Source organism: Sceloporus occidentalis, unplaced genomic scaffold (assembly GCF_023333645.1).
Source record: "Sceloporus occidentalis isolate IW3139 unplaced genomic scaffold, rSceOcc1.0.p SCAF_25, whole genome shotgun sequence".
NCBI classification, from domain to species: Eukaryota; Metazoa; Chordata; class Lepidosauria; order Squamata; family Phrynosomatidae; genus Sceloporus; species Sceloporus occidentalis.
In genome coordinates this window covers 4,276,595-4,289,534 of record NW_028317005.1, presented here as the reverse complement: position 1 = coordinate 4,289,534, position 12,940 = coordinate 4,276,595, and the positions used below count along the sequence as shown (strand labels likewise).

At 41.6% G+C, this 12,940-nt stretch overlaps 1 protein-coding gene across 1 annotated transcript in view; it reads right to left on the bottom strand.

Annotated features, from left to right (window-relative positions):
* Positions 1-11,624, bottom strand: part of LOC149300277 (serine/threonine-protein kinase atr-like) — a 31,790-nt gene extending 20,166 nt beyond the window's left edge. The window contains exons 1-16 of the mRNA XM_089485375.1: positions 11,563-11,624; positions 10,354-10,445; positions 9,761-9,910; positions 8,447-9,330; positions 7,565-7,752; positions 7,178-7,360; positions 6,835-7,037; positions 5,304-5,456; positions 4,295-4,493; positions 3,721-3,974; positions 3,399-3,586; positions 3,086-3,186; positions 2,419-2,590; positions 1,878-2,048; positions 1,426-1,620; positions 484-669 (exon numbers count right to left, since the gene is read on the bottom strand). Coding sequence (XP_089341501.1) covers positions 484-669; positions 1,426-1,620; positions 1,878-2,048; positions 2,419-2,590; positions 3,086-3,186; positions 3,399-3,586; positions 3,721-3,974; positions 4,295-4,493; positions 5,304-5,456; positions 6,835-7,037; positions 7,178-7,360; positions 7,565-7,752; positions 8,447-9,330; positions 9,761-9,910; positions 10,354-10,445; positions 11,563-11,624 — 3,381 coding nt within the window. The remainder of the gene's footprint in view (positions 1-483; positions 670-1,425; positions 1,621-1,877; positions 2,049-2,418; positions 2,591-3,085; positions 3,187-3,398; positions 3,587-3,720; positions 3,975-4,294; positions 4,494-5,303; positions 5,457-6,834; positions 7,038-7,177; positions 7,361-7,564; positions 7,753-8,446; positions 9,331-9,760; positions 9,911-10,353; positions 10,446-11,562) is intronic.
* Positions 11,625-12,940: the final 1,316 nt, after the last annotated feature.

The window sequence follows — 12,940 nt, the reverse complement described above, 5'->3', positions numbered from 1 at the left end:
TTAATCAAAGTTAAGGGCATCCTTGTTCATGATGTAATGTTTACAGAATATTATATATATATATATATATATATGCCTGGAACCCAAACAATGCAACACAAAGCAAGCAAAACATCACGCAAGCATAACAGTTCACCATTTACAAGTCCAACAAACCGATTTAACCATTTATTTTTCTTACGCCATACGTTTGCAACTGGCTGCACAAACTTGGTGGTCTTAGACGTTGCAGTTTTTTATTCTACGTATCATTAGTTTCAAAACTTAAGGAGGGGGCTATCATTCTTTCTGGGCGTAAGTAACGCTGCTGATGTAATGGCCACATAAGTGATGCGCCGGTAAGAGGGAACAGCCACATCACCTGTTTGATTATATATACTGAAGCAAAATCCTGTGCATTTATGCAGCAAACATAGGCGAGGTTGATAAATCAATTCCCTCTCATAAGTGTACAAAGAAAACACAACATACAGATTCTCTCACCATTATCTCTGGTTTTGTAATGTTTCTTGGCCCCTGGTATGGATCATCATTTGATGCGAATGATGCTAAAATGGAGAGCCCGTTGAAGACTTGCTGATAATGTTCGCCCAGCCGCAAAAGCAATTCATTGTGCAACCCCTGGTAGTCCTGCCTCAGCAAGCTGCCCAATTCAATCTCAGTCTCATTCTGTTTAGTACAAATCAAAGCATTTCACAGATAATGAATGGGCAATCTTCATAATTTACTTTTTTTTTTTTTTTTTTTAAATCAATGGATTCAATGTGAAATTCAGGCATTTTTATTCTGGGTATAAAATGTGTGATTGGTAACTGAAATGACAAAGACATTGGAGACCTAATTCCAGTTTTTGGTTTCAAAAGACAGGCCATGTGGGGGACATATGACTTGTCTGATGAAAAATGACATGGTGTGGTTGAATTAATCCATGATTCTCAAAGTTTACAAATCCGCCACTAGTTTTCAGTTATTCCAGAATTTCATGGTTTGAATAGAATATGGCAGGGTTCTTTCAGGTTAAGATGGAGTATTCTCTCCCTGCTTGTAATTAGGGTACTCCTACTAGGAAAAGGATTTGAGACACACGGAGAGAGAGAGACGCAGCCATTAACCCCGCTTTGTATGTTTTTGGGAGAGCAGCCACTATAAACCAGCTCTTGATGAATGTCTAGCCTCCGGTGCTGACACAAAATGTTTGTTTAATACACAATTTTAGTAAGACATCAATAGCATATTCAATACAGAAAGCACGGATGCTATCCTGACCGGAGAATTCGCTGCGTGAAAATAAAGAGATCACTTTAACAACATACAATGGACTGGATTTTATAACGTTTACATGCGCCTTTCAAATTCCCTTTTAAAATGGCATTTTGTGCTCCTCCAATGGCGCCAGCTGTTCTAGTAACACTTGCTCCTACATACCTTCAGATAATGAAGTGACTTTTCTAGTTCATCTTTTGTACATGAGCAGACTAGGTGGGAGAAGATGTACTTGAAGTTATTAATCAAGATCTCCCTTCGGTTTACGTGGAGTTGCTTGGCAATTGTCCTGATGAGAGCAGAGGCCGTAGGACTGGCTTTGGCCGCAAGGTATGGAAGCAACATTTGCAAGGTCCGCTAGGTAAAGAAAGAAAGCATGTTTTAGAAGAAAACAATATGAATGATTGGATGTGAAGCTCATTAATTCTGAACAGCATTAACTGTGCTTTTGACTGGCAGCATCAATGGAGCAGGTAAGATGTAGCTCTATGGTGTGCAGGGAGAATAATCCACTCCCCTCCAGATTTGTAAGGGGTAAATGTCAAAGCTGAAAGCCACGACCAAAGCATACGACTGGCCTCAATCAGATAAATCAATAGAAATGTATCGCATACCGTCAAGAAGCGATTCAGGTCAGGAAAATCAAACACATTCGCGATTTCAGACATCATGTCGAGTGCCGCTTCCCTGTGATGGGCAGCCTCCTGATTCTGGACCTCAGTGCTCGGACCTGGGGTGCTGCAGAGAAAGGTCCTCTGGCTGGAGTGGAGGGATTCCACAAGAAACTGCCGGGAACATTTATACCATGTTATACCATCTCGTATGAGGAACTAATAAAATATCTTACTACCTTAATAATGTTAAAACATCAACTTCTTTTGGGAATTGCACGAATATACATCATTTAGCACATACGATCCACAGGGTTAATTACACTTCTCCAAAATGGATGTTGTGACGTACATTTTACCATAAAGTGCCACGGAAGTAGTCAACAGCAGTAAAATTAATAGTCAAGCTCATTTTGCCTTTTTCAGGGATCATCGAAACACCTTCTATAAAGCCAGTGTCCCTTTTGTAAAAATACAAACACTTTTGCATATGGAATTCCAGTTACTGATAGCCGAGGAGGCATTATGATACAAAGTCTCCCACCTGGCAAATAGGCTTCTTATACTGACTGAAAAAATCCTGAAGCCGGATAGACTTTGCCGCTGCAAGGGATCGAATCTCAGTGTACGAAGCCCCGGACACAGATGTGGATTTGGACAAAAGACAGTGCAGCAAATGCAAAAGGGCAAATGGCACCATGTCACCTTTCGCTGCTCTGCAAGAAAAATAATGGACATTTACTTTGCCGGTATTACATTTACCAGCAATGGCCGGAAATCCCTCAAAGGTGTTATTGGGAAGAATTCTTATGTATAACATTTTCCCCGTAAAACGATCCCATCTCTTCTTGCCTGAGAGACTGGACTTTCACCGGCCATAACCACAAGCATGGGAAGTCCAGGCTATTAAGCAACAACTTAATAGCAAGTTGATATACCCTGAAGCTTTATCTTTCAGAAACCAAGCCAAGGGTTCTAAAAAGAAACAATGCGTGATTAAATTAGCACATTCTTTCAGTTTCCTTCTAAGGATTGTAAATGCTGCCTCCGAGCACCGGCCGCTGTTACATGGGAATGTATTTCATTTACCAGACTTAGGAAGCAGCAGGTGACCAGTTTTATGGGCATCACAGCTTTGGGATGTACTTCCCAGAGATAAACGGTTCAGCTGTAACCATCATTCCATAGCCCATAAGTAAGAAACGCTTTACCTTCCTATATCTCCTGTTGTAAGAATCAGTGTGTCTTTCATCTCATTGTCCCGGGCAATCTTGGCATTTGTATAAGCCCTTTTCATCCGAGTAACAAGGAGCTGCACATGTGAGAAGACAATATATTGCACAACAACAAATCCAATATAAAAACTAGGCCATGTTATACATTTTTGTACTTAAAAAAAGATACATGGGTCATTTCAACCTAATTTAACTTCAACCCAAATTTGTTTTGATTTATATCAGCAGCATATTTGTTGAGAAAGGTTCATCTGTAAGTCACGTACCATGTCATACGCTTTTGGTTTACCTCTTTTAGATAGCCTTGCTCAGAGTCTGCTACCTCCAATATATATTTAATCTTCCCACTGAAAGCAATTCGGACTTCCTTGTCTGGATCTTCCATAAGATTCAGCAACGCCTCAACCACGGCCCTCAAATCCAATCCATCTTTAGTATCAAGGTGTGCAAAAAGTTCTGGGATATTCTCAATAAAGGCTACAAAAAGCAAACAAAGCATTTGCTACCCGGCGGGACTTTACTTATTGTTATACAAAACAAACTTTAGCAGGACATAAAAACAGCATAAAATCGACTTCCTAAAGCAGTGCCGATAATACTGAATAACTTACCCATTTTAACAGAACTTGGCGTGCTTCTGTCTAGTAGCGACAGGAAGGGTTTGAAAGCCGAGGCGCAAACACGAGAGGGTTCAGGAGTCGGTAATAACATCACCCTGAGGCTGCCGCAGAGGAGATCACATTCTGCAGACGGCTCCACGGGTGAATTCTTCAGCTCAAAACCACATGCAAGGCCACAGGCTAACTTGCCTATAGCACCGGCAAACTCCCTCTTCACCAACTCGGAGTCATCATCCAAGTGCTCTCTACATGCAAAATACACAAAGAAATGTCTTGACAGTCAACAGCGATAATAAGAAATATAGTATGAGGGCATACCTGCAAATGTATAGATTACATATAGACTACTGGGTTTAGATGCATGCACAGTAGCGCATGCCTGCCCAACTTGCAGTCCCTCGGTGTCAGAGCTGCAGAACAAATACGCATCTCAATGTCTTTAGCCAAGTTCTTTTACATTAGAAGAAGAAATATATTACTGTCGCTTTAAAGGGAAATGCATCCAGAAAATACATTTGCAAACATAGCTCTGGGGAAGAAAAAGGCACTGCTGTATAATACTTACAGGAAAATCTCTGGGATGGGACCATAAGTTTGTTGGCCAACATGGCGAAGAAGAATAGGAAAGCCTTTAATACAGTAAGCAAGCACCATATCATTTGGACTCTCCAGAGCCCAATGGTAAACCGCTAATCTCCATTCGGGAATTATCGTATTTGGGAACAGTGACAAGAGAAATACAAGGTGAGATTGGGTTTCAGGCGCTAAGAGAAAAATAAAAACATGTATTAAGAAAAACAGTAACAGCTCAGACGCAACATGCTGAACATTAAATCAAAGAGGTGATCATTCCCATGTTTTACTTTAGAAGCTGAGGTTCGCAATTGTATATTAAGGCACTGAGAGCACACTTGCAAGCACTCCCAATGCATTTCCTCCTTGAAGCTAAATCCAATGATGAACCCGGAAGTACCCGTCCATGCCAGCGGAACCGAAGTCAGAAGCCTCAGGCACAGACTAGAGACACAACTGTAGCAAGAGGAAGGACTTCTGGCAATACAAGGGATCCACTCAATCTGCTCAGGTCCTTGGCCCACATCCCAATGGTAACAATGTTATGTTAGTTATTGTAGCTGCAGCGGCCTCATCCCAAGCGGACTCTTTATACGTGAACAGACAGGAGTTACACTGGACTATCCAGACATCCACTCCTGGTCTTCATGCTTTCATCCATAAGAGAGGGAGATGGTTGAGATTGGTTGAGATTAATACCTGCAATCCGTATTAATCTCAACCATCTCCCTCTCTTATGGGTATTGTTATCTGATCAGCCCCTGAACCCCACCATCTCCTGCTGCAGCCCACCGTTACTCTGTGGACTCTTTATAAGTGAACAGATACAAGGGAAACAGGAGGTAAACTGCAACACCATCTTCCCGTACAATCACAGGTAACCCTCCTAATCTCTTGTTCTATATAAAGAATATAAAATAGATGATGTAATGTAATATTTGTTAAATATATATTTCTTGTGCCTACAATAAGCAATAGACACAATCAAATGCAACACTTACTTAAAGTCTCACAGACCTGAAGACTTAATTTTACAAGCGCAGGGTCAAATGCGGCCACCTTAAAGGAAGGATGGTTGGAACGGCTGTGAATCCAGGGTAAAGAAGCCATTTCACACAGGCACCGGAGGATTGTGTCATTTAATTGCCTCGTCACTAAAGAAAAACAAAAAACACAAGAGACACAAGGTACAGATGTGGTACTGTACAGACATAAGGCAGAACAGTCCGAAGAGGAGAAGTCTTACAATCTCATTTTGCTTTGTATACGAATGAGATGTTCTGGGCCTAATTTCCATGAAAATCTTTATTTAATGAGGGGAAATCAACAGAATGCTCTGCATGAAGGAAACAATGTCGGGGAATTTTTTGTTCAGACCTCTCTGTGTGCATGTGTGTTGATTTCAATGGGAGGGCTTTCCCGGCATCGATTGGCTGCTTCAAGCTGCCAATCAGTGGCAAGAATAGTGGGACCATGACGGACTGTACCCTTTAATATGCATTCTTCTTCGGGATCCATTCAACCGTCCCTTTAAACACAATAACTGCTTTAAAAATGTAAAAGTTCCTCAAAATGTTGCCGATATTGGTGAGTAAACTTCACCTATTATGTGCCCACGAAAATATAGCAATTTCATTTATTTGTGGGTTTAAGCCGAAAAATATCAGAACAAGGTTGTCAGCACGTGCCTAGTAAATACTGTGTTCCAGTACTATATATGTGGGTTTATATCTGGATCTACGAGCAAGACCAAAAACATTTTTCTTGCCCGATAATATTTTAATGTTCATTTATTACCTAAAAAAATTACACAAACCACACCTTTCTTCAGTGCTGCACCACTTTGTACAGGATTAAGCATTATTTTTCCATTTACACACATTAACACCATACAGTAACTGACATCCGCTAATGTATGCTCAGAAACACCAACACCTTACAGTACACACACGCTAACATTCTACACTCATGTACACACACCCTAACACCACACACTAATACACACACACTACATGCCGACATACACACTCATGCTAATGCCATACTGTTACATACACTACAGCATAAATGCCAGCACCACACTCAGTATGCACACACTACCCAACAACATACACACTCTGGCTAATACTATACATATATAAAAATACACACCCTAACACTGCATAGTTAAGGGCCCAGCGGAGTCACATAACCTGCTAGATTCACGACGGCAGCCCTTGTCCCACAAAACCCTGGGTGCCAGCAAGTGGTTTCTAGTCGCCATGGGAAGCAGGTGCCCTGGGTTCGTCGTGCCCTGAGTGCCGCCTTTACATTTTTATGTTGTCCATCTTGCATGGAGGTAATCTGCAGAGTCCTCCCATATGCAATCGCCTGCCCCCCCCCCAGCTCTAAGTTTTTTTAAGAAATGTATTCCACTGTTTAATGTCAAATAAATATTAGAGCGTGTTTTACAGTCCTACGATTTTTGTTAATAGACATCCAATTTTCATATAACTTTCTATAGATAGATATGTCAATATAACCACTTCTTACCATGTATATATAGTAAGGCGTCAAATATTTTCACCAACTTTATCCACACAAAGCTCATGTTTGTTTTCGGACATCCAGAATCAAGTAGCATCCTGCATGTCGTAAGTATTCCCATGATGTCATCTACACTAAGCCAGATAAGTCTTACGTCTAGTGGTCGCGTACAACCAGTTTCACCCAAATTTGAATTTTTCTGGTTAATTCTGAGAAGAGAAAATTAGTAATAATGATGACTAATAAGATTTCCACGGGTGGATAAAGATAAAAAGTGCATTCACAAACCAAGGCGGTCTGTAAAAGCACAACGGCTATTTAACCAATAAAGCAAACAAAGCGTACATACATTGCGGAGGAGAAATGACTGGTGCAAAGAGCAGCAACATGCAGAGTGACTGCGACACCTTCCAGCGAACCCAGCACATCCTCCTCGGTGATATCGTCACGCCGAAGGGTGTGCAGAAGAGAGGAGAGCTTCACGTCAACATCTCTCCAGAGAGCACTCTTTGATTTCATGTCCACTGGAACACTCCTAGGATTAATGGCAACTTCTCATACAATGTTCACACGTTTGCATACAACAATCAGGCAAATGACACAGCGAACTAGTAAAAACTACGGGGAGGTGAAAAGAATAAAAGTGTCAAAATATCACAATTTATATTAAAGTCAGTAAACAGAAACCACATACGGAATACAAATACAAACAGATGGGAATCCGAGAAATAATTACCCTCCCGACGAAGAATGCTTTCTTGATTGTTTTGCGGTCAGACTCAAGAGAGGCCTTTTCTCGTGGACTTCATCGCTGCTGCTTCCGCCACATTCGGAGTCAGGACGCAGGGGCTGTACCTGCTGCGGGTGCTGGGTACACTCCAGGCCGTCCTTTCGCAGAGCCGCAGACAGGGAGCCCAGCAGGTACTGTTATATATACGAGTTATACGAGCCGATAAAGAAAAGACAATGAAACAGATTGCGCATAAATCCTAACCAACAAGGTCCGAACATCATTTCTCTGTAATCGTATGTGGAGGAAGCATTTCCATCTTCTCAATACAAGTCATAAACTTAGACTACATGTTTCTACTTCATATGAATGATGTCATTGGCATTTCTTTGGTGCAGGAAGGACTCACAAGCAAATAACCAAAGATCTGCACAGGCAAGCAACAGCCGGCACATTTATATATTCCTGGTAAGTTTCTCAGTCTTTTATTTCTTATTGTACAAACTATGCTTGGACAACATGCTCCGAGCGTTCACAGGGAGACCACGTGAGAGAGGTGGTCTTACTCCGTAGCAATAGTCACAATACAGAACTATTAGATCTTCAGAGTCAGATAATGTACACAAATGAGACATCACTTTCGCATAGACATGCGATTCAAATGGACAAAGACACATCCACATCATTAGGTCCCAGCGAGCGTTATGACATATTCCGTTTTGTGCGGATACATTATTTTTTTCTCCAGTAACTACTAACTTTAGCTGTTTTTCCTAATATTACAGATCCTTTATGACTCGTATAAAACAAGAACAAAAGGAATGTGGATATTAACTCAAACATCACTAACGTATACAATATAACGGTCGCAGACTCTATAAGGCTCACCACTTGTTGACGCTGTGCTCCGAGGACCTCAACAAAGACTTTGGTAATGCGGCAAACAAGGCTCTCCCGAACTTCCACAGCAGATTCGTATCCCAGGGGAACAACATTTAGGAAATACTGAAACATGTAGCAGAGTGCTCTTCTTAATGGGTCAGAGGAAACATTCTGCAAGATACCAGCTTCAAATAGCGCCACAAGGTTCTCCAGCAGCATGTTTAGGTATATAGGTTGGATGCTTAAGTAAGAGTCAGACTCAACAGGGAACAAGACGGTCACCAACTCCAACAACGGCATCTCGTAGACTGAACGTTCTTCAGGATCCATTTCTTTAATGTGTGCAAGCAACCCAAAAAACACAGTGAAGAAATAGTTTGCAGGTTGTTCAGGTGGCCCCCCGAGTTTGATCAGCTCTCTAATGAAATTCAAGGCAAGACTTTTAAGAAGGGGGCTTCCATGGTCCAACAAAGAACACCCTATCCCCCACAGAATTAGATTCTGTCTTTGGAAATAAAAAGCGGAAACATCGTTATCATGGTCTGTCAATATCATCAGTAACGTGAGTTCTAGAGCTTCGACATGCTGCATGTTTGGCAGCTGGAAAGGAGCGGAACGCAGAGAGATGTGGCTTTCGCTGGCATTGGCTTGAAACCTGCATATAGACACTGGCCAGTCTACAGACGCTTCCATGTTTTGCTCATGTAAGTAAATAAGGTCTTCAAAGAGATCTAGTAAGTCTTTTGTAAAAACACCAAAAAGGGATGGCTTCTTACTCTTGAAAAGAAAGAGTAATGATCGGATGACACCAGCGATTTTGTTATGTAAAGCTTTACAGCTTGGCGTAGCCGCGATGCGCAGAAGCCTTGTGATGATCCAGTTGCTAAACTCTGTTATAAAATAAATATATTTAGGTTAGAGCAGGAGTATAGGTTATGGATAACTGTATATTGAACAACACACTCTGGGACACTTTTTAAAAGATTTAATAGAACTATTCTAGAAGGCAGCGGCAGAAAACTTGTGACTATGAATTGTCAGCAGGTGCCCCAAAAGCCCAACGCGCCACTGGTTTTCCATTCATTTTCCTCACTTTTTCACTACTTGTTCTTGGCTAATATGACGCTCGACTGATGCAATGCAGACATCAGTAAAAACCTTGGTAGCCGTCTTTGGTTCCCAAATCATACTTTTTTTGTTTTACTGCACCTTGGCCTCAATATGGCTGTTGGGGCTGCTCCTTAAGCAGCTCAACGGGGAACAAATGCCTTTTATGTCGGCACAAAAGCCAGTGTGGACAGCGATATAACAAACACTCACCGATGCAGCTGCGATCGGTTTCACCGGGCTGATTGCTCTCGCTGGCGCTGACAAACATGAGCGGGGAGGATTTCATGATGTGTTTAATGAAGTCCAGCAGCATCACAGAACTCGGAAGAGATTCCATCGTCTTAGACAGCTCCACGGCAACTGTAAATTTAAACAGACGGCCCAGTGAGCCCCGGAGGTCTGTCATTCATGCTATTTCAAGTTCATGGCTTCACAAAAGCTTTATTAAGCGGTATCACTTTATCACTGAGCCCTGTAATAGGCATATTTCAATTAGCCATGTCACAGATTAAACAATGCATCACCCAGGGCTAGTCCAGCACTCTTCCCCCCAAAAAAATAAAAATAATAATAATTAGTGAACTAAACCCTCAATACCAAAAGTGAATGGCAGCATCTCTTAAAAAGTATTAACATAGATTTAGAAGACAAAATCTGCAGGGATCCAGCCGTTGGAGTCCCACAAAGCGGCCACAGACGTAGAAACCACAATCATTTAACCGGCGGTCGCTCTCATAATCAATCTATAGGCCGGGAGAGAAGAAATAATAAACACACAATGAACACAGGTGAATGTTACTTACCGACATCTACATCTGTAAGAATCCGGTCTACAAACTGACAAAGAATTTGTCTCGGCTTCTGAACAATAGTATTGTACGCTTCGGGGCTCGCGCTAGAAAACGACAGCGAAGGAAAAGACCGGCGTTAAAGACTCAAGGCTTAGTCTGCCCGGCCCCTCAGCGTATATTCAGGACAGTGCTGACGGATCCAAGGCTAATAATAATAATATAAACCAGGCTATGACATCAGAAAAGTCCCTTGTATCGCTTACATGGCAGAGGCGACTTCAAGAAGATTTTATAAAGACGCGCGCTGCTCCTTTACAGACATTTCTCAGTGCGATAATAATACATAATTAACATAAATACAGAAATACAAACGCGCGCGAGCGCGCGTGTGTGTGTGTGTGTGTGCGCAAATAAGGCGGCAACCCCATTACTAGAACTTGGTAATGATTGTACTCCATTAAGAAAAACAGCATTAGCTAATTACCTGCCTGTGTCATTGGAGGCTTACTTTCATTGAACATGTGAAAATATCACTATAATATATATATATATACCGTATACATTGTGTATATAAATATATATGTTATAAAATGTGGCCATGCAGCTGAATTAGCATTCACATTTTATAAGATATGTCATTCTGTTTAGAAGTTATTACTTTATATTCGGTTTAGAAGTTATTACTTTATATTCGGCTTAGAAGTTATTATTCTGTAGCGTTGCGTACGGAACGATGTTAGTAAAATACCTATTTGGTAGTTTTTTCCACTACTCAGGTATTTACAATAACATATTTTATTAGCACAATCTGTTTAGATACACACTATTGTGACTTTTAGGGCTGTAACACACTGCGATGCTCTCATAGCACCAAACATTCTGCGCTGATAGGAAAGAGGGACATCAGGGGAGGAAAAACACAAGTAAGGTTTCTGTCAGGGACTGCTCCTCCTGCAGAGGGACACTTCGGACATATGGCATATCTTAGCTCACAGTACGGTTGTATGGAGAATGTTTAACCCTTCAGATTACTGAAGTAGGGTTATAATGTAGGAAATATTTAGGGCAGTAGAATTCCTGCGTATTTTGCGTCAGTTTCCATAATGCTACCGCATTTATATGAATGTATGGCTGGCATTCAGCTCGGTGCTGAAGAGGGGATCTTCTCACACTTTCCCTCCGTTCGCTGTCACTTCCTGCTGCCGCGCTGCACATATTTACCTGGCTAGCTCTCTCAAGGCTGGGATCATTGAGGCCATTTCTAGCCCGGGATCCGCCGCCATGATGGCTATTCTTGCACCGAGCGAGTGTCCGGTTCCGCGGTGCAAGATCCAAAATTACCGGAGTAGAGCGGGAGATTGTACGAGCTACGGTAACCACAAAAGGCCAAACGTCCTCGGTCATTGCGAGAGCGCCTCTAGTGATGCGCATGGTGTATTCAACTGACACGACGGAACTAGATGAAAACTATGCATATAACCGTGCCCATCGCCCTAAAAGATGTAATGATGTGTGCGTGATCAGCACAAATGGGTTAATAAATGAAATAATATACCTAATGTGTGCATAAACAGCACAAAAGGGTTAATAAATGAAATAAAATACCTAATGTGTGCATGATCAGCACAAATGGGTTAATAAATGAAATGGTATACCTAATGTGTGCATAAACAGCACCAATGGGTTAAATGAGATAGTATGCCTAATGTGTACAAATGAAATAGTATGGGTTAATGGTTTTTTATTTATATAGCACCAACAATTACGCAGTGCTTCTCGCAAAACATATATTCAAGGGGTCTGACAAAACAGGAATTGGCAGAAAAAGCAATACATTAGGAAAGAGGGCTCTACTGTATATGTAGGAGACATCACAGCAGCTGTGCAAAAACCATCCGAGACTGTGAAAGATGTAGCTCTTCCTAGAGAGCGTTAAGAGATAAGAGTCTTCTCACCTTCTTCATTCCTTCACCTTCCACAAGATTTTGAAGGGCTTCTGTGTGAATTTTTGCTCATTCATGCAGTAGAGCATTTGTAAAGTCAGGCACTGATGTTGGATGAGAAGGTCTGATGGGGCTGAGGTCAGGGCTCTGTGCAGCCGGTCAAGTCCTTCCACAACAAACTCTAACCGTGTCCTCATGGACCTTGGTTTGTGCACTGGGGCACAGTCACGCTGGAATAGAAAAGTGTCTTCCTCAAACTGTTCCCACAAAGTTGGAAGCATAGCATTGTCCACAAAGTCTCAGTATGCTGAGGGGCACACACTAGGTCATTTTGGACAATGCTATGCTTTATTACTTTATTGCTAGAGATGACCATTAAATATACATAGAAATATTATTATTTTTAATAATGTAACAATTTACACAGCACGTCTTACAACACACATATTCAAAGGGAATGACAAAAGGAGGACTGAAAGTGTGCGACAAACCAATACATTCTGTAGCGAGGGCCCCGCTTACTCCCTGAAGCAGTGGTTCTCAACCTTCCTAATGCTGCGACCCTTTAATACAGTTCCTCATGTTGTGGTGACCCCCAACCATAAAATTATGTAATTATATATTGTTAAATATGTGTTTTCCGATGGTCTTAGGCG